The 21,690-nt window shown below is 38.6% G+C and overlaps 1 protein-coding gene across 12 annotated transcripts in view; it reads left to right on the top strand.

Moving 5' to 3' along the window:
- CD28 (CD28 molecule) overlaps positions 1-20,133 on the top strand; it is a 92,585-nt gene extending 72,452 nt beyond the window's left edge. For 11 of the 12 annotated variants that reach the window (XM_053657316.1, XM_053657190.1, XM_053657166.1 and 8 more), the window contains 3 exons: positions 9,662-10,018; positions 10,271-10,395; positions 15,615-20,133. In XM_053657316.1, coding sequence (XP_053513291.1) covers positions 9,691-10,018; positions 10,271-10,395; positions 15,615-15,743 — 582 coding nt within the window. In that variant the 5' untranslated portion in view covers positions 9,662-9,690 and the 3' untranslated portion in view covers positions 15,744-20,133. The remainder of the gene's footprint in view (positions 1-9,661; positions 10,019-10,270; positions 10,396-15,614) is intronic. The other variant, XM_037165980.2, reaches the window with a different exon arrangement.
- The last annotated feature ends 1,557 nt before the right edge of the window (positions 20,134-21,690 follow it).

The following is a 21,690-nucleotide window of genomic DNA, read 5'->3' as shown; positions in this document are numbered from 1 at the left end:
TGCAACTTGAGTAATGTCAGAGGCTCTTTCAGCGACTGAGTCTAACAGACAGCTGGCAGGTGGCGGCAGATCTTAGAAAGCCTTGGGACATTTGCTAACCTACTTCTGATGCTTGGTGCTGGTAAAAGCCAGACTTGGTGAGCAATTTGGTCCTTCCTGTGCACACCTGGGCCCAGCAGAGGCATCCACAAACTGTGGATTGCTTTGTAGCTCCAAACAGGTTACCCAGACCAGGCACAGACAGAGTATGACATTGACCTGCGCCAGAGGCCTTTCCAAGAGGACCCAAAACCGACACATCCAGTGACCAGCTTCAGACAACATGAAGGGGGATCCAATTAGCTTCACAAAGGGCATATTTTTGGGAGATTGCAGCAGTCATCAGATACAGCTGAGGTGAATTCTGCTTTATGTGGTCAGCATCTGCACAGCATCTTACATGCTGTGGTTGGGGTACACCCTCAGTCAGCCAGCCTGAGGGTTGGCCCCACACACCAAAATGACAAGAGCAGCCAAGACTTAATTATAATGCAATTATAACAGGAAGGCCCAAATTACTCACACAGGGAACATTGCTGGAGCTCCCACCTCAGATGATGAAGAAGACTGTGCCACTGGGTCCCACAAGACACCTACTACATCAGGCCATCCTGCTAACACTGGGAGTCATAGCAGATCTACCTAATACATAGAGACAAACAAAAAGAGGAAGTCAAAATAGGGAGATAAAAACATGCTTCAAATTAAAAAACAGAAGAAATTTGCCCTGGCTGGTGCAGCTCAGTGGATTGAGCGCGGGCTGTGAACCAAAGGGTCACAGGTTTGGTTCCCAGTCAGGTCACATGCCCAGGTTGTGGGCCAGGTCCCCAGTGGGGGCCATATGAGAGGCAACCACACATTGATGTTTCTCTCTCTCTCTTTCTCCCTCCCTTCCCCTCTCTAAAAATAAATAAATAAAAATATTTAAAAAAATAAAAAATAAAAAACAAAAAATCTATAGAAAAAGAGCTAGATGAAATGGAGACAAGCAATTTAATAGACAGAGATTTCAAAGAAATTATTATAAGGATGCTGAAGGAACTTAGTGAGAACTTCAACAAAGAGATAGCAAACATAGAAAAGGACATAAAAGCCATAAAAATAACCAATCAGAAATGAAGACAATATCTGAAATGAAGAGTACACTAGAGGGAATAAACAGTAGGTTGAATGAAGAAGAGAATTGAATTGGTGATTTGGAAGACAAGGTAGCTGAAAACCCACAATTAGAGCAGCCCTCCTCCACCCCTTAAAAAAGAATTATAAATTGAGGATAGTTTAAGGGAGCCTTAGGATAACATGGTGCATAACAACATCTGCATAACAGGCAAACCAGAAAGAGAAAAGAGAGAGCAAGGGATTGAGAATCTATTTGTAGAAATAATGACTGAAAACTTCCCTAACCTGGTGAAGAAAAAAAAACAACACTCAAGTCCAGAAAGCACAGAGTCCCAAACAGTACAAAATCAAAGAGGTCCACAAGAAGACACATCACAATTAAAATGGCAAAGATTAAAGACAAAGAGAATTTTAAAAGCCAGAAGGGAAAGGCAGTTACCTGCAAGGGTGCTGCCATAAGACTCTCAGCTGATTTCTCAACAGAAACATTTTAGGCCAAAAGGTATTAACATGAATTATTTTAAGTGATGAACAGCAATAACCTTTAATCAAGACAGCTTAACCAAGCAAGGCTATTACTTAAATTTGAAGAAGAAATAAAGAGCTTCTCAGACAAGAAAAAGCTAAAGGAGTTTGTCACTACCAAATCAGGATTACAAGAAATGTTAAAGCATCATGAAGAAAAAGAAGAAGAAGAAGAAGAAGGAGGAGGAGGAGGAGGAGGAGGAGGAGGAGGAGGAGGAGGAGGAGGAGGGAAATAGAGGAACATAAAAGAATAACATGGCAATAAATGTGTACCTATCAGTAGTCATTTTAAATGTAAATGGCTTAAATGCTCTAATCAAATGGCATAGGGGACCTGAAGGGATAAGAAAACAAAACCCATATATATGCTGTCTGTAAGAGACCCACTTCAGAAAAAAGACATAGACAGATAAAAAGTAAGGGGATAGAAAAAGATATTTCATGCAAATGGAAATGAAAAAAAAGCTGTGGTAGCAATGCTCATATCTGAAAAAGTAGACTTTGAAACAAAAGTTGTAGTAAGAGACAAAGAAGGACACTACATAATGATAAATGGATCAATCCAACAGAGAATGTAACGCCGACACTACAAAGAAAGAAAATTATAGGCTAATATTCCTGATGAACATAGATACTAAAATCCTCAACAAAATATTACCAAACCAGATCCAGCAATACATTAAAAAGATCATATGACCAGAGGGGAGAAGGGAGGGAATTTCAGGGGGAAAAGGTGATGGGTTTGCAGGAACAATTATAAAGGACACATGGACAATAATGGAGGAGGGGGTGGAAATGGGAAGGAGGTGGGGAGGGCTGGGGTGTTGGGCTGGGGTGGGGGAAAAAGGCAGAAAACTGCACTTGAACAACAATGAAAAAAATTATACACTATGATCAAGTGGGATTTATCCCAAGGATGCAAGATTGGTACAATATTTGCAAATCAATAAATGTGATACACCACATAAATAAAATGAAAGATAAAAACTACATGATTATATCAATAGATGCAGAAAAAGTATTTGATGACATCTCACACTCATTTATGATAAAAACCCTCAGCAAAGTGGGAATACAAGGAACATACCTCAACATATTAAAGGCCATATATGAGAAACTGTCAGTCAACACCATACTCAATGGGCAATAATTAAAAGCATTTTTCTCAATATTGGGAACAAGACAGGGATACTTACTTTCCCCACTCTTATTCCACATACTGCTGGAAGTTCTAGCCACAGCAACCAGATAAGAGAAGAAATAAAAGTCATCCATATTTGACAGGAAGAAGCAAAACTGTCATTAGTTGCAGATTACATGACACTGTATATAGAGAATCCTAAAGATTCCACCAAAAAATTATGACTGAACTGATAAATAAATTCAGTAAAGCAGCAGGAAGCAAAATAAATGTTCAGAAATCAGTTGCATTTTATACACTAATACTAAACTGTCAGAAAAAAAGTAAAAAACAATCCCATTTATAATTACATAAAAAATACCTAGCAATACATTTAACTAAGGATATAGAAAACTTGTACTTGTAAAGTTATAAGACCTTGAAGAAAGAAACTGAAGGAGATACAAATAAGTGGAAGCATATACTATGTTCATGGATAGAAAAAAATAACATCATTAAGATATCCATACTGCCCAAAGCAATCTATACTTTCAACACAATGCCTATCAAGATACAAAGGGCACATTTCACAGAAGTGAAACAAAAATTTCAAAAATTTATATGGAATCACAAAAACCTCTCAACAGCCACAGTGATCTTGAGAAAGAGAAACAAAGTTGAAAGAATCATGCTACCTGATATCAAACTATACTGCAAGGCCATAGTAAGCAAAACAGCATGGTATTGGCATAAAAACCAATATACATCAATGGAATAGAATAGGGAGCCCAGAAATAATCCACACCTATGGTCAATTAATATTTGACAAATGAGGCAAGGAGACCAATTAAAAAATGGGCAAAGGACCTGAACAGATGCTTCTGTAAGGAAGACATACCACTGGCCAATAGACATATGAAAAGATTCTCAATGTCACTAATTATCAGAGAAATGCAAAGTAAAACCACAATGAGATATCATCTCACATCTGTCAGAATGGCTATCATCAATAAATCAACAAATAACAAGTGTTGGCGAGGATGTGGATAAAAGGGATCCCTTATGCACCATTGGTAGGAATGCAGATTGATGCAACCACTGTGGAAAGCATTATAGAGTTTCTTCAAAAAACTAAAAATGTAACTGCCTTATGATCCAGCAATTCTACTTCTGGGAATAGATTTGTAGAAACCTGAAATACTAATTCAAAAGGACATAAGCACCCCTATGTCCATTGCAGCATTGTTTTCAATAGCCAAGATTTAGAAGCAGCCCAAGTGCCCATCAGTAGATGAGTGGATAAAAGAAGCTGTGTTACATTTGAACAATGGAATACTATGATGTTATAAAAGAAGAAACCCTTACCTTCAGCTGGGAGAAAAAGGTGAAGGAGTTAAGCCCCCCTAAACCCTCCCCCCCAAAAACCCCCACCTCGTAAACAGACAACAATTTGGTGATTACCAGAGAGAAAGGGACATGGGGCAGACAGAAGAGGGTAATTGGGGGATAAATGGTGATGGAAGGAGATTTGACTTGGGGTGGTGAACACACAATACTATGTACAGAACATACAATACAATGTACAGATAATGTATAATAGAATTGTACACCTAAAGCTCATTTAATTTTATTAACCAATGTCACTGCAATAAATTTAACAACAAAGAAATAAATATTCTATAACTATGTATAGTGATGGATGTTAAGTATGAGGCCTGTCCAAAAGTATCCAGCTATGTAATATGAAAAATACAGACATCTATTGAAGAATATACAAGAAACATTGTACATAGGACAATGACACCTCGGTTCCTTTCAAAGTAGGCACTTTGGTACTTTACACAGTTCTCCCAAGAGACATTAGCTGCCTCATCCATCATATTTTCCTGAATTTCATTGGTGGTCTGAAATCTCCTCTCTTTTGAAGGTGATTTTAGTTTGGGGAAAAGCCAGAAGTTGCAGGGTGCCAAATCTGGGCTGTAGAGGGGCTGAGTCACCTGGGTGATTTGATGTTTCCTCAAAAACCTCTGAACCAGATGGGATGCGTGAGTAGACATGCTGTGATGAAGCTGCCAATCACCAGCTGGCAGGCTGAATCATCCAAATAGTTTGCCATGGAGAAAAGTTCAGACTTAATGCAAAACTTGATACAGATTTATTTGCTCTACTTGCTCAGTCATTTTGAATGCGATTGCCACACAGTCCTCATGCTTACTCAACTGTACTAGTACAGTGAAATCCATTGTTAGTACATGTACATTCTAGTCCAATTTCCTTGGCTGCCAGGTTACAACCATGTTGCACAAACTGTTCTCATTAGATTAACAATAACTGGACTCTTTCTGGACAGACCTTGTATACTTATTGTGGTGATTTTTTTACAATACATTCAAATATCAATTCATTACGTTGTGCACTTGAAACTAATATATGTCAACTATACATCAATTTAAAAAAAAAGACTTTTCCTTCCCTTGCTCAGTTGTTGGAGATGCCATCAACCAGGAGAAAATGGGATGTGTAACCACCAGCCTAGATTATGGGATCTTGCATTGCTCTTCCATGAGAAACTCCTCAATGCTAGAGCTGGGGTAGAATGGGCTAAAGAAAAACCTGAATCAATCTTACCATGGTTTGAATTTGGAGGCTTTATGATGAACCGAAGGAAAATCTATCTTTTAGTTATCTCACTATATTATGCTTTGCGAGGGGGAAATAGTTTTAGAGAGAAAGACCATTGTGGAAAACAGCAAACACTGTACTAAGCTCCATGCAGTCCTCTGTGTTCCCAGGAACCTTTGATGTCATTCCTATTTTCTTTGCAACAATTTCTTAGGGTAGAAGAATGTCTCCTTCACATGCCAGATGTCCAAACTTCACCTCAGTTTCTGAGCTGTCTCTTCTGGTTTTGTAATGAATGAAGAAGAGATGTAGGCAAAAGGAAAACAATGTTACTTATTGGTTGGTCTATGCGGCCTGAAGTCATTGTTAACTCCTCCTTTCACTACCACTAAGCCAGTATGGAGTCCTGCTAATTTAGGCTACAAATATTTCATGAATTTATTCACTTCTTTCAAATTGTAGTTCTTACCAGCCTTATCACCTCTTTCCTAGACTACTACAATTGTATCCTAACCGGTCTCTATCTTTTCATTCTTGGACCCTTCAAATTTACTTTCCATGTTTTTGCTAAAGTAATCTATAAAAAATGAAAAGTTGTACACATCACTCTTCAGGTTAAAATCCTTTAATAGATCCTCAAGTGTACAGGAGAGATCCCAAGCTATAATCTATGCTTGCTTTGTCAATCTTGTCTTTTAAACTTATGGTCCAGCAAAAGTGAGGTACCTGTAATTCCCTACATCAGTCATAGTCCTTTGCACCTCCTTATCTTCTTTGCCTCAATTGTTCTTTTTCTCTTTGTTTTATTTTCTGCAGAGCCCTCTACATCAACATACACGTGTACCTTACCCCACCTTTTAAGACTCATCTTAGCTAGGCTAACTTTATGTAATAAAAACTTGTTGAATTAACGCTTGCACAATCCTTTAAGATTCAGGTCAGCAGTCACTACCTCCAGGAATCCTTAGCTGGCCCCACAGTTGCCCCTAGAAATACTGTGTGAACACCGTGCCACTATTTAAGTAGTTGTCTACTTATGTCTTTCTTCCCCATCAGACTGTGAACTGCCCTAGGACAGAAACTGAACTCTGTTTATCTCTGGGAAATCAATTTTTTTCTCCTACATGCATCTTGGGAAGGTGTCACACTCTGAGCTACACAAGACATAGTAAGCACACTACTGGAGTACAGATAGATGCTATGGAGTATAGTAACATTGTTTTTCTTCCCGTACACTCTTCAATTCCTCCTCCTCACTGTGGGTGCTAGGAGAAGGAAGCCAAACTGGGTAACCATCCAGTTTCTTTCCAGCCTTACTCAGTTTCTCTGCCCAAGTTCCACCAAACCCCTGACCCTACCCTTTAAAAAAATCTCTGCAAAGAAGTCCTAGTCTCATCTTTTCTCTTATCAGCTTTCAAAGGTAGATCAGGAAGAATCTGAATGCCCATTACAAGAGAATCCAAATAATTAGTAACAAAAATACAATTCTGCAGAACTCAGTAAGCAGAAATACAGACACCTAACCTGAACTCCCTGAAAAGGAGGGGAGATGCTGGCACTCCTGTCTGGGGTTGGTTCTCCACTCAGAACCTGCCCAGTGATTTCTCCTAAGTACGCAAAGAAAAAGGCCAAAACAAACCAAACCATACCAAACAAAAAACCAGTTGCATTTTCCTATCAAGACAGGTTGAACTTTTTGGTTCTTTACATGTTTACTTTTTAGTACTTTTAGGCTATATTTGTTGAATGAATAATAAATGAAGCTAAAGTTATTGTGGATACACCAATTTTGAGTAAGTATTTAGTGAGATGGTAGTCAGTCTTAGCTGCTGATAAGAATGATACTGTCACTGAAATAGAGAACAAGTGGGCAGCGACCAGAGGGGAGAGGGAAGGGAATTTAAGGGGAAAAAGGGGGAGGGATTTTGAGGAACAAGTATGAAAGACACAGGGATGAGGACTGGGGGGGGGGGATGGGAGGGAGGGGGGAGACGGGGCGGGGGGGGTGGGATGGGAGAAATAGATAAAAAATGTACTTGAAAAATAACTAAATAAAATTTATTAAAAAAAAGAAAAATCTATAAAAAAAAGAATGATACTGTCAGATCACCATCTTTCTCTAATTGGCTACTTATTAAGATCCTATTGTTCGTACAATATACAAAGAAGCATAACATGTGGTCCTTGCTCTCAAGAGTCTTGAAAACTAGGGGTCTAGAGGAAATACACACAATCAAAAGCTGAGTGAATCAAAGCATATAAAACAAGAGGCGTTCAAAATGTAGAACTTGGTGTATTTTGAAAGTACAAAAGGAACAAATAAAAAGATTGTAGGCTGATGGCTGTTGGGCCCATTCATTTACAATGAAGATAGTATTATCTACAATTTAAAAACTAGTGGACACATAACTGCAATTAAATAATTTTGTGGCACTGTCATGAGTGAGTACTTAGAATTAAATCAATGTCATTGTCATTATGTCAATGGCCATTACCTTAGCACAGCTTGTCCAAATATAGTTAATTTATAGAAAAAATTTCTTTGAAGGTAATTAATTCCTGCAAATTTTCAGCTCAGTTTTATAGATATGATACTTTCAACTAAGCAAGATTCTCAGATAGTTGTAGTTTAACTGATCTTTGTAATATATAAAGTGGAAAACAACATTCTAGCATTTTCAAAATGGTGTTTTAAAATATATAGTTGACCCTGGAACAACATGGGTTTGAACTGTGTGAGTCCACTTATATGCTGAGTTCTCCAATAAATACTGTAACTTAGTTCCTCTTTGTGATTTTCTTAATAACATTTTTCTCTAGCTTCAGTTATTATAAGAATATAATGTGTAATATATATAATATAAAAATATATATTAATCCACTGTTTATGTTATCTATAAGGATTCCAGTCAATAGTAGGCTATTAGCAAAGCTTTGAGGGAGCCAAAATTATACATAAATTTTTGACTGCACTGGGGTTGATACCCCTCACCCCCAAGTTGTTCAAGGGACAGCTGTATTTTTAACTCAATCAGTACTGATTCTAGTGGAAATCAATGTCCACAATATTTAATACACAATAAGTGTATTAAATCATATAAATTTAATACACAATAAGTGTAGCAAATCATATAAAACTTATAGGTTGAAATGATAAGACCAGTATGTCACACAGACCAATAATCATCCAATAAACAAAAGACATCAAAAGAAATGTTGAGCCCTGGCTGGTGTAGCTCAGTGGATTGAGTGCAGGCCTGCAAACCAGAGGATCGTGGTACGATTCCCAGTCAGGGCACATGCCTGAGTTGTAGGCCCAGCAGGGGACACATGAGAGGCAACCATACATTGATATTTCTCTCCCTTTCTCCTTCCCCTCTAAAGATAAATAAACAAAAAATCTTTAAAAAATGTTGAACCTGACCAAATGGCAAGTGAGTGATACACACAGTAATTGTCTTGAGACCTGAGAAGGGTGAGTCACTAAGCCATGGAGTTAGTGAACAAAGTATGGGAGAGGAATGCTCATGATGTATTCTTTGGGTGCTGACTTAAAAGATCCAGCTAACTGGGAAGGTTTTGCCTTGAGGAAATGAGGTTGGGAAAGCCTGTGGAGGCCTATGAATTGAGGATAAAAATGAGCTTTTATCTGCTAAGTCACTGGTTCCTAAACTTGACTGCAAATTTGAATCTCTTGAGAAACTTTAAGGCTAGTGATGCCTGAGTCCTATACCCAGAAATTCTGATTTAATGAAGGGAATTGAGGGGTTGTAGAAGTTCCCCAAGTGATTCTAAAATGTTGTCAGCTTGAGAAATCTCTTAGGCTATAGTAATTTTCAACCCTGACTGAATATTAGCAACAGCTAGGAGAATTTTTAAGACGATAAGAAACATGACACACAAAATGGGAGAAAATACTTGCAAATCATATATCTGATAAGGAACTTGATTCAAAATATGTAAAAACCTCTGATAATTCAGCAATAAAAGGGCAACCCAGTTAAACTGGCAAATATCTGAATAGACATGCTCCATTGTTTCATTCAAAGGAGAATGGAAATATTATCAAGCAGTAAACTTTTAAACTCTTGGTATAATTATCTCCAAAAGAGCTCCTGCACCTTTGTCTGCCAAGAAAAAGCCTTTACTGGGGATCTATTTTTTTAATTACTACATTTTGATTTCAGAAAAAAGTCTTTCCAGCCTTGTTCTAAGCAATGATTGTTCCTCCTCCAGAAAACAAGATTTTGGTGAAGCAGTCGCCCATGCTTGTGGTGAACAACAATGCCGTCAACCTCAGCTGCAAATACACCTACAACCTCTTTTCAAAGGAGTTCCGGGCATCCCTTTATAAGGGAGCAGATAGTGCTGTGGAAGTATGTGTTGTGAATGGAAACTACTCCCATCAGCTTCAGTTTCAGTCAAAAACAGGATTCAACTGCGATGGGAAGTTGGGCAATGAAACAGTGACATTCTACCTCTGGAATTTGTTTGTTAACCAAACAGACATTTACTTCTGCAAAATAGAAGTCATGTATCCACCTCCTTACATAGACAATGAGAAGAGCAACGGGACCATTATCCATGTGAAAGGTAACAGGCAACTTCAGTGTACCACTCTGAAGTAATGGTTTTCAGCCGTAGCCTTGAAAACTCTATCATAATGAGTGGTGGGATTGGATAAATCCCAAAGAGCATAGATCAAAAAGGAATTCTATGCATTCTAAGCTAGTGATATTTTGCATATTTTGTTCCCTTTCACATTCTTCCATAATGTTCAGAAGGAAGCAAATCTACTCAAGTGCCACTCCCATATCATTTAATCCACTGTATTCTATTTTTCAGAGAATCGGCTTTGTCCAGCTCACCAAACTCCCGAGTCTTCTAAGCCATTCTGGGCACTGGTGGTGGTTGATGGAATCTTGGCTTTGTATAGCTTGCTAGTGACAGTGGCTCTTTTTACTTGCTGGGTAAGAGAAGCAGCATTGCTTTTATGTAACTTTTCTACTGCACATGCAATCTGATTATATTCAAGAATTTTGTCTATGTCATTTATTTTCTGTTTAACATGTGATTTTCGTTTTCTTTTTCCCTGCTAGGTTTGAGTAGGTTGTCTTTTAGCCTATCCATCCTAATCTGAGATAAAAATGGGATGGGCATTCTATTTTCCAGAAGGCACTGGTTAGGTGGCCAGATAGAATAAGAAGCCAATTGGTTAAATTAGGGTGGGGGTAGTATAAGGGCAGTTACTTTTTTATCTCCATTTGCAATATAATTATGACATATAAAATAGTTTTAATATATACATATGTATAAAAATCTAAGCAGCTTGGGAACCTAGACAACTGAAATCAACGAACAACTTTGCTTCAGGGTCAAAAATCATGAGAAATTTGGCTACTGAAATTATGCATTCAAACCTAGCAAAAAAACTAGGTCTGTTTATCTGAGTCATATTTTTATCTTTTTAGAAGCAGTTGAATTTTGTGAGACCAAGTATGGTGCTGTCATTATGAAACTACAATGAGAATTAGACTTTTCTGAGCTCTCATCACTGAACTGGGGTTTAACGACTTTTGCAAATGTTCATGCAATAAACTTGGTATACACATACACACACACATTCCCTTCTTCAATGTTGAATTTTTTGCTGAGGTTTGAGGACCTCTTGATGACCATATCTACTGTTAAGAAGGCACCTCTTTATTAAGGATCTTTCCTGTTCCTTAATAAGCTTTAGGGTATAGAATGCCTCATGTACTGATTCCATTTTGTCTTTGAATTTTTTTCTTATATTTAGATGCATGTATCAGTCATTCCTTCAATAAGAAACGTACCTTCCTAATGAATAAAGAACTATTTATACTCATCATCTATCTAGTATTAAGTACCTTTAATGCTTGATGAATGCTTAGATTAACAACTTCCATAGAGGTCAAACTAAGCACTTAAATGAACATGCCTGAAGTATAATATCCACCTTCAAGCCATAATCTATATGTTTAACTAGTCCGTACATGGGTCAGATATTTCTGGAAGCCATGTCATGTAAAGCCACCCTATTTAGTACAGTTTTGGGCTGGGAGGGGTTCAGCAGCCATGGGTTTACAGTCATACCAATGACAGATACAACCTGGGGTGCCCTTCATCTCTTGTTGTCCTGTTGCCAGAGTTTGCCTCTCAGTTGTTCTCCACATACTTCTCCCATTTCAGAAGACCATTTGGGTATTCTGGACATTGGCCATGCTGCCTGTTGCCTAATCTCTGCCTTCTGCAGGATAAAGGACAAAGTAGCTCCTTGTTCCTGGAAATCCTTTATACTAGATATCCTCTTGAGAATTTGCCTGCCTTGCCTTCTTCAAGTTGCCCAAGCCTGATGGGGCCTTTTTATGTAGTGAAATATTGCCCAAGTTTTTCCTCTCATGTTAGCTGAGTCCCTTTGTCTTTGCAGATCTTGCAGTCTTCATCCAAAGCCCCTTCCAGGTTTGAACAACTATGGTGTTTGCTAATGATTTTATAATTTGGGCTCTTAATTCTTGTTTTCTCCTGATCTCATTGAGAATCTCAACTTCTTAAGTTAAAAGCCAGGTGCGGTGGCTTTTGGGTTCTCTTCCAGGACAGGTGCTCCTTTGTGATATGCTGAGCTAGGTCAGTTAACTGACCTAGGAAGTTGTTCTGGGCATGGCTTTAACCTTCAGTGGCCAGAAGGGTACTAATTATCATTTAAAACTTGTTATAAATATGCATTAAAATGTCAGTTACTATAATCAGGCACTAACTTGCTAAGTGACTCAAATCAACCAAAAGGACAAAAGTAGCTTCTCATTTTCAATGATTTTTAACAGTTCACTTTCAACTCAGAAGCAATGTAGATGTTATAAATCTTTGGTGGTATTACTAATTCCCAGTGGAAATCATCTTGCTTTGTCTTGAGAAAGCTTATTTTGGTCCTATTCTGTCTCACAGGATCCCTGTAAACTGGGAAGTTCCAATGATCAGTGTATCTTATATTCGTGGTCTCTTGTAGTCAGTTTGGTTACCTGCTAACTACCCTTTATTTGAATCTCAGACCTAGCTAGGTTTTTTGTATTCTTTGACCAAAAGGGTATGAAAATGTATATATGTGTGTATGTGTACCTATATTTTTTTACCCTGGGCTCATCTTTTCTTGCTGCTATTACTGTTTAAGCAACTAGCTCCTGGCTGAACTCTGCCAGGCCATTAAGGATCCCTAAAGTTTAGCCTTTTCCTGGGAATGTTTTTAGGATCCTATTTTTGGCTGGTCTGCACTGTGCCTCGGTGCAAGTTGCTGTTTTCCGGAACTTCCTGAGGACTCGTGATGTGCTACCGTAGGCAGTTCTAGGCTGAGTGGGTTTCTGGGAGCAGCCGCAGATTCTATCTCAGTTCTTGACCTATTGCTGACATTTGAATAAATAAAGAGCTTCCCTAGGCCAGGATGCCACAGATCAGCACCTGCTACTCTCACTCAATCCTCCATTCACTGCATTACCTTGTATAAACCTTGGGTCTTGCTGCTGCTCCCAGGAAACAAGTGGGTAAAGGCTGTGGTGAAGGGAAGGGCAAGGGTGATGGGTCCCAAAATCATACAGCTTTAGCAGACATTGCAGAATGGTAAAGGGGCAGAGTAGATGACCCAGTTACACAGACACATGAAGTAAGTAGTCTGCAAACACCTGTATATATGCTAAGTGCACATGGACATTGTGGGTTCTGTGTAGTCTTCATAGTCATGCGTGTGTCACTTCCATTCTACTGTTGTGTTTAGAGTTTGGGTGGTGATGACTAATCCCACCATTCAATAACAGTGTGAGGGTAAGCATGGGAGTTGTTTGTAGTAGATCTTTCATAGCCTATGTGTGCAACCTGGAGAACCCAGAACTAAGACATCTTCATTTAGGGGCACTCTCTAATAGGTATAGTTTTATTTGGGTATCTGGAGACAAAAACTATCACTTGGGAATCTGGCAAGGGAAGTCCTCAAGGTGGGAATAAGTACTAAAATGATCCCCAGGGTATCAGCAGCAGCCTTCTACATTGAGTTGGGGACAGACATTTCTACATCTTTTTCCCTGTCCAAGGGAACTCCTGTCTTTGATTTATAGAACAGACATAGAATCAAGATATTTGAAGAGCAACTTCCTTCATGCATTTGGTTTCCATGACTACATCTCTCTGAATGAATCCCTCAATTATGTGTGTTTAATGCTCTTTTCTTCTTAGTTCCAGCTAAATAACCCATCCATCATCTCAAGTCCCAAATGACTAAAGCAGAATTTATAACCTCCTTCAAACACACTTCTCCTGCTGTCTTGCCTTATGTGTATGGGTGAAACACTGTCTTTCTAGTCACCTAGGCTCAAATAATGAATCATCTTTGGGTATGACCAAGAAGGAGGAGTCAAGTAGTCTAACAATACTCATGCTGATTTGATGACACATTTTGTATCCATTGCTTCCTTTTATTCCATGGTTTTTCAATGACCTGACTCTAGATTAGGATTTCTCAGTCTTGGTACAATAGACATACTAGGCTGGATGATTCTTTATTGGTGGGGCCTGCCCTGTGCAATGCAGGATATTTAGCAACATCTCTGGTCTCTATCCACTAGATGCCAAGTAGCATTCCTCCCAGGTATGACAACCCAAAATGTCACCAGGTATTGTCAAATGTCCCCTGGAACAGGGAATAATGGAACTAAATGTGTCAAGAATGAGATTTAGGGGGTCTGGCTGGGGCAACTTTATATATGGATTGTCACTCACAGAGATGAGAAACACTGGGAGAGGACCAGATTTTAGGGCAAGATCTTGAGTTTTGTTTTGGATATGTTGTGTTTAAAATGACTTTGAAGCCTAGTCCAGATATATAAATTGGGGTAAATAGGTGATAATTGAAGCTGTGAATGTTGATGAGCTTGCCTAGGGAGAGTGAGGATGGAGCGAGAAGAGGAAAAGGTCTATGACAAAACAATGGGAAAGTCTAATACCGAATGGCTAGTTAGAGAAGGATGAGCTTTCAGAGGAGGCAGGATGAAAATCTGGATGATACCATCTCATGGAAGGTAAAGTGGAAGGGTGTTTCAAAAGGGAGAGAATAATCAATAATAAAGGACGCTGCTGAGAGTTCAAGAAGATGAGGACTGAAAACATGTCATTTTTAGTAATGCGAAGGTCAGTGTTTTTCCAACCTTTCTTAACACATACTCATGCCTCTTTGACAAGGAAGTATGAAGTGCTGAGGTAGAATACATGGAAATAAGACCAGGCTGAAGTCATTTGTTTGCTAATTTATGCAGGAGTTCGTATCATTCATGTGCAGTGTATCTACTTATGCATCAGGCCTACATGCCAAGAAATAGGCATTTTTTTCCATAATAAAAAATTCCAAATCCAAAAATCTGGATGGCTTTCTATTTAAAAATTTTTATGGGTCTTTTATCAAATGTAAATTTTACCATCACATTGATCTGGAGAAGATGTTCCTTAATCAAAACCTTGCTAAAATCCAAGGAGGTGTAATTCTTGCTGCAGGTTAAGTATTGTCCTACTTTCCTCGCCCCTGGCAGGAATTCATCTAGAAGGAGCAAAACCTGAGGAATAAAGATGAGTGGCTCTATTGTCTTTATGGAAGTGGAAATACATATGAAGAAATAGGAATGTAACTAGTTGCCTAGAACTATCTTCCCATTAATTTGGAATGCACTGCTGTGGATTTATGATCACTCCAGACCCTGAGGGGCTGAAGGTCCTCTTTGGTTATAGAAAAATAGTCTGTTAAAAAAATGGCTAATAAAAGAAAATTACAGTGGAAATGCTTATCCTTTGCAAATGAGGAAAGGCCTTCAAGAGTATTTACTTATTAACAGCAGATATGTTAATTAGATATACCTTTGAAATTCAGGTTCAATGACAGTGTGGAGAGTATCAAGGGCGCATTTTTCTAAAATACTTTCTTTGATTCAGATTTTTCAAGTTGATTTAGAAGAGTCCAAAGTAGTTAGGTTTGATTAGTCATGATCCAAGTCCAAGGTGCTTAACCAATTCTGGTGATCAGCTTCCTTTGACAGTCCATGGTTGGAAAAGTTGCCCCCAAAGTCTTAGAACTCCTCCCATGACATCTCCATGCATGTTCTTGGCCCCTTCACAGTGACATTTCTCTTTTCTGCAGATGAAGAATAAGAGGAACAGGATCCTTCAGAGTGACTACATGAACATGACCCCCCGGAGGCCAGGGCCCACCCGCAGACACTACCATCCCTATGCCCCAGCACGAGACTTTGCAGCCTACCGCTCCTGACACGGACACCTATCCAGATGCCAGCCGGCTGACACCTCTTCACCTGCTCAACACCACTGCTCTGGATAGGAAAGGACTGCCTCATCTTCAGCCGGCCATCTCAGGCCCCTGTTAGGCCACAGATGCCAATTTTTCTTGACCAACTAGACCAAAGAACATTATTTTGAGACTCTGAAGGGAAGTTAAAGAATATTACAATGGCAGCCTAAATCTTGTAGTGCCATGACCAAAATTCAAACTTACTGTGTATTTATTGACTTGACTGAGAGGTTAGGGTAGAAAATAAAGTGAGTGATTTCTGTTAGCCTTGAACTCTTCTTACAGTTTTACTCCTTTCTGAGCCCCTGCACATGGCAGTCAAGTGAAATATGATAATGAAGGACTTTTCAGATGGAGAGGGAAGGTTAGAAAATTATTCCTTGTGGTTAAATAGGGGTTTAGGGGGATCATTTAAAGTGGGGGGTGAAGGGTAGAGAGACGTAAACATTTTTAAAGTCATGAAAACACTGTTTCTCAATCATGAAATGAGCCACTCAGTTCCTATTTAATATTTTCCTTTTTAGGTTAGAAAGATACAGACATTATCTTTGATAAATTCTGGTCATATTTAGTCATTTTGAACAATGGAATACCTTCAAAGCAACGTAAAAGCAAACGGATTTGCTTTCCTTACTCCCTGTGATGGAAATTCAATGTAGTCTTCACAATATGATTAAAAAAATAAAGTGGTCTTTCCACACCAAGGAAGACTATGCTTGGAAATAAGGCCACTTGATGTCAAAACTGTTTAAATGCTATGAAGGATAATTTGTTTAGCAGCACATTCTAGTCAACTCCTGCAGGGGACTTTTCTGTTCCATATATTTCAGGTTTGCACAACTGGTCTCTTTATTGTCTGTGTGGAGATCCGAAGTGGAATGCTGAATGCACATCCATAGGAGAACTGAGGACACTGTGAAAAAGAGATCTTAGTATTCATTACAGCGTGGGGGGGACTTTCTTGAGTCCCGAAAAGTTCTTCTGAAGGAGAAAGAATAGAAGGAATGATTTGATTCTTGTCATGTGCTGAGGGGCTGGCCACTGGAAGTTTTCCAGAAGATGGCAGGCAGAAGGAGCCCTGGTGAAAGCTTTCACAGAGGGACTTTATGTGCTTTAGGGCTCAGCGCTCCAGAACTTTGCGGGTGCAGGTGCCATTTTACCCCGGAGGTCCATCGACATGGAAAGTATTTTGGAATGAGTTTTTTGAGATGGCATTGAAGTTCTCAAGATATCCTGTAAGGCCTGGAATGACCCTGGAACGATCACGGACCTTTTTCTACCTCCAGTTTGGGTTAACTGGAGTATGCCTGGGGACCTTGAAGAATGGATGTACTGCGGCCTTTACAATTGTTCAGTGCTTGAATTTATTCTGATATGAGGGGAGTATAGGTTTTAGAGTCAAGTGGGCCTGGTTCATGTCCCATTGCTAGTTGGTGTCAGGCAAGTCACTGTCTTTCTAAGACTCTGATTCTCTTCAACTATAAAATGAAGATAATGATCACAAATGTCTGTCCCTATATTGTAATCTCCTTGAGGCCATGGCCTTAGTTCGTCTTTTTTTTTCTACTTGTCCCTGGCACTTAGTACCATGCGTGACATGTAATGTTAGGTATTATTATTACTGCCTATTAGGTAAATTATGCATAACAATTAAACTGGGCAATGACCTGAGAAGGGAGAGCATATTTTAACACAAATTTAAACCCACCACCCAGGGATGAGGTGTTACAAAATTTGAGAGCCTCTTAATTGCCACCATTTTCCTTTTTCAGATTATTTTAGTTTATACTGAAATGTGCAGCATCTCATCTCCCACTTTTATGTATATAAAGAGGTCTTCTTTAATTTTTTTATACTGTGGGGAAGGCTATGAATATTATAACTCTAGAGAGAAAATGTTGTACTTTGGTTGATTTTTAAGTAGTTTTCTATTCCATGAATTTAACTGATCCAGAGATGGCCAAACCTGGCAGTATTTGAGTTACAAAGAACAGGTGGATTACGGTGGCACATTTGCCACATCGCCAGGGTCTTGGCACACAGAGTTCTTTAGTCCAAGCTATCAGATTGGATTTGAAAATTATAGAACTATTGAGTTTGTAGAAAGGACAATGGCAAAAAGTAAATAAATATAAAATAAAAATGGAAAGATTTGATCTTTGGTAATAACTGGTTTTATTTTCTGATGGGAAAAACAGGTTTACTAAAGATGAATCACACTTTAGATTGTTCTTACTCACTTTGAACAGAACCAAAGTAGAAATGTTAATAGGGAAGTCCTTTTTCACTATTAGTATGAACCAAGAAATGTATGAAACAAGAAATTGGTTTAAAAACTGTGGTTGGAGCCATGCTTTTACTGTTTCAGGTATAATAATTATGAAGAAAACAATTGCTGCTTTTATTCTGAGAGTTTTATATTTAGTGTTTCTATAAGTTTTTATTGTCAGCTTGCTTATTTTGGGCTGAGCATGCCAATTTACAGAGATGAAGTGCACATTATGTTCTGTACTTAGTGATAAAATTACTGAACTACCATGTGCCTGTTTTTACATTTGTGCTTTATCTTTCAGAGCAGATAAGCTTCACTTTTAGCAACCTAACTTGAGAAAACACAATGTTTTTTTTAAAAAATGGATAAATACTTCTCATAAATCTCCAATTTTAACCTTTTAAAAAAATCCAGACTTTCAAATGTTTTCACTTCAAGCAAGGTACACTTTTAGATTGGCTTTCATCAAAATTTCTCATCAAAACAATGGTTTATGACCCTAAGATGTCAAGCAGGGCTTCCCTGCATGTTCTGTGTGACGTGAATCCGTCTCTCATTGGTATATGCATTCTTTCTGACAGATTCCTCCTCCACATCACAGGCATGTTCCTATTTCAGGACTTTTAAATATATATTTTTTCTAGAATATTCTTCTCCAGATATCCTGTGGCTTGTTCCCTCATCGCCTTCAGGTCCCTGCTCAAGCATCGCTTTCTATCCCAGTTAAATTCCCCCAAACTCTATCTGCTTTCATTGCTTCCCCCGCCCATAGCATTTCACCACCTCTTACACTAGACTTTTTACTTATTTATTTATTGTTTGTTTCCTCAAACCAGAATTTAAGTACCATGAGGGACAGAGCTTTGCTGTGTTTATTGCCATGTCCCCGGTGCCTAGAACAAGGCCTGGCAGACTCACTCATTTTATTGAGTGAGTGAGTCTCACATGCCCTAATGAAGTAACGGTCAGTTTAAATGCACTAATCACATTCTGAGAAGGAGAGAGCCAGCTCTGTTTTCTAACTGTCCTGTTAAAAAGTTCAAAAATTCATTTTTTAGTGAAACAGGGGGCAAAAAGGTATACAGTTAAGCCTGTTAAAAGAAAACTTAATGGATATAAACTAATTTATATTTCAGAAATTTTTGTGCAGTGAGGAAAACCAATTTTGTTAGAAAGAATCATCTTTAAAAGTCACGCTAAATAAGCCACAGTCAAGAGTTAAGTCAATTTTCAAATGAAGTCCCCAAATCCTTTCTTAATGGAGTATTGACAATAGTTTAAACATGCTATTAGCCTAAGACTCCTGAAAATGTTGCCTTTGTAGTTAAAATTCCATTCTACTACCAAGCTGCTGCTTTTCTCTATGGAGTGATTTTGTCTCAGCAAATTCTATGAGGTGCTATAAAATGCCTTGTCTGCCTGTGATTCAAAAAGAGTCCAAAGATGGGAAAGCTGGGGACAGACAATTCCAGCTTTTTCATCTGTCATGCTCATGTCATAACTGAATACTCTGATGGCTTGCAATAATTTAAGAATAAAGGAAAAATGACAAACAAAATTGTGGCACTTGGAACAAGTTAAAAAATTCAAAGCAGACATATTAATCAACACACACACACACACACACACACACACACACACACACACACACACACACACCTATCACCTTGTGGGTAGGGGAAGGCCCCTGAACCATAGACACAAGGGTGGGTCTGATAACTCTCGTAGCAGCTTCTATTTACTTCATTGAAAATGGTGCTTTCGGGATGGCCCGAAGTCAAATAAATACATACGTAGTGAGTTCATCTCCACACTTACTCTTTTTTTGTTGTTGAAATGGAGCTCACTAAACTTAATAAAGGTAATTAAGACTTGAAAAAGATGAACCTATATGTTTCCTACTCCAAGAAAGACTGAATTGAGCTAATCACTTACGAGTTCAATAGGACAGACCTAATCAATTGAAAAGGGAAAACCTTGATAAAAATCAGCCATTAAATGAATCTGCTCAATAAGCACTCCTTGATTGAGCTAATAAAAATAATGCAAACTACTGTAAAAAGGTTCTAGTTCCTTGAAAGTCAAGTTCAACATGAAATAAAATGCAAACTTCATGAATTTACCTAACAGACCTGCTACTATGTTCTAGCTACGTAACTATGTAAATATGTAATTGTCTGCAGCCTGGAATTAACCTTTTTCTTTCTTCGGCCTGATAAAACAGACTGCTTGTTTTTAAAGCAGTGCCTTTTCTCCTCTCTCGTCTTATGTGGAACAGAGATAATAGATGAGTGAGAAAAATCAAAGACACTTCTGGATTCATCGTAATGGTGGCTTGACCACACACTAAGCAGCAGCAAATGGGATGGTCTTGGTTGGAACCATACCAGACTTCGGTACCTTATCTGTGTCTCCAAAGCTGAGAGATACTGCATTACTCTTGACTTTTCAACAGTTCTCAGAAATTTGGTTCTTTAGGAATGAATCTGAGTGGGTGGATCTCTCAACTTTCTCTGATTTGGTATCCCAAAGGAATTGGTGTTTTCCCTTCAAAGATTCATGGGCTCTGAGCACTCACCACTGTCCAGAGCAGAATGTGGGACAACTTCTCTGTGTGTCTTCCATTCATTTGAAGATGAGGACATTGGGCTCTTCACTTGAAAAATACTTGGGATTAAATATGAGTGATCCAAGAATATTTCACCTTTTCCAAGCTGACCTCATTGCTGAGGCCACTGTAAGGCTAGAATACATGCCTTTCAAGACCTGTTCCTTATTCTGCTCACCTGTTTCAACTCTGTGAAAGATTTTGGGGTGCTGGGAGTTTGAGAAAACAAAAAGTCACAGAAAGGTGAATTTATCTTAGAGTAGGGGTGGATTGGATTCTACTTGTACTTCATCTAGCAGAACTAGCTCAATGACAGATTCAAACCCTCCTCTGGCTCCAAAGAACAAGTTGTGAGAGCTGGGTGGAAATGTCAGTTGAGACAGAAGAGCAGCAAACAGCTTTGTTTTCCTATAGTTGTGGTTTTACATGGTGATGATGACACACGAAGATGAAAATGTGCAGCATGAACTCCAGTTGTTATCTGAGTGAGCATCTCTGCCAACACCGAAGGATATGTGTGGGTGTCACCTGCAAGCAAATGAGAGAGAGAAAGAAAAAGAGGCCCTGTTTCGGAAAGAAGAGCCAGTTAATCAAAGATCAACAGTGACAAGTGGTGCTCTTTGTTTCTTGAGCTTTATATTTGATTTCCTTCCCCTCACTAATCTCCAAGTCTGAATTTACTCTCTGAACTAAATATATAAGTATTTGGTGGCTGATAAAGAGGGTGGAAAAGATGGTCTTGAATGGGCATTATGGCAGTTACTATGGTTATTTAGTCATTTCTTTATTCTCCTGGGTGCACAGTTAGCATTTGCAATGTTAGCTTCGAAAGTGTGAATTTTTGCTTACTTTTGGGAACCTATGACATTTAAACAAGGGTAGATAAATTTGAGAGAGTTATCGGGGACTATCATACACTCCTAACTCTGTGCAACTTTTGTTTCAGTTGTTTTATATTTCTTTCTCCTCCCTTCCTCCTCATTCATTTAATAACTATTTAAATGAGAAACTGCCAGCTCTAAGAAGTG

Source organism: Artibeus jamaicensis, unplaced genomic scaffold (genome assembly GCF_021234435.1).
Source record: "Artibeus jamaicensis isolate MK-2021 breed Jamaican fruit bat unplaced genomic scaffold, CSHL_Jam_final contig_1015, whole genome shotgun sequence".
NCBI classification, from domain to species: domain Eukaryota; kingdom Metazoa; phylum Chordata; class Mammalia; order Chiroptera; family Phyllostomidae; genus Artibeus; species Artibeus jamaicensis.
The sequence above is the reverse complement of the archived record's forward strand: the minus strand, read 5'-3'. Positions and strand labels throughout refer to the sequence as shown.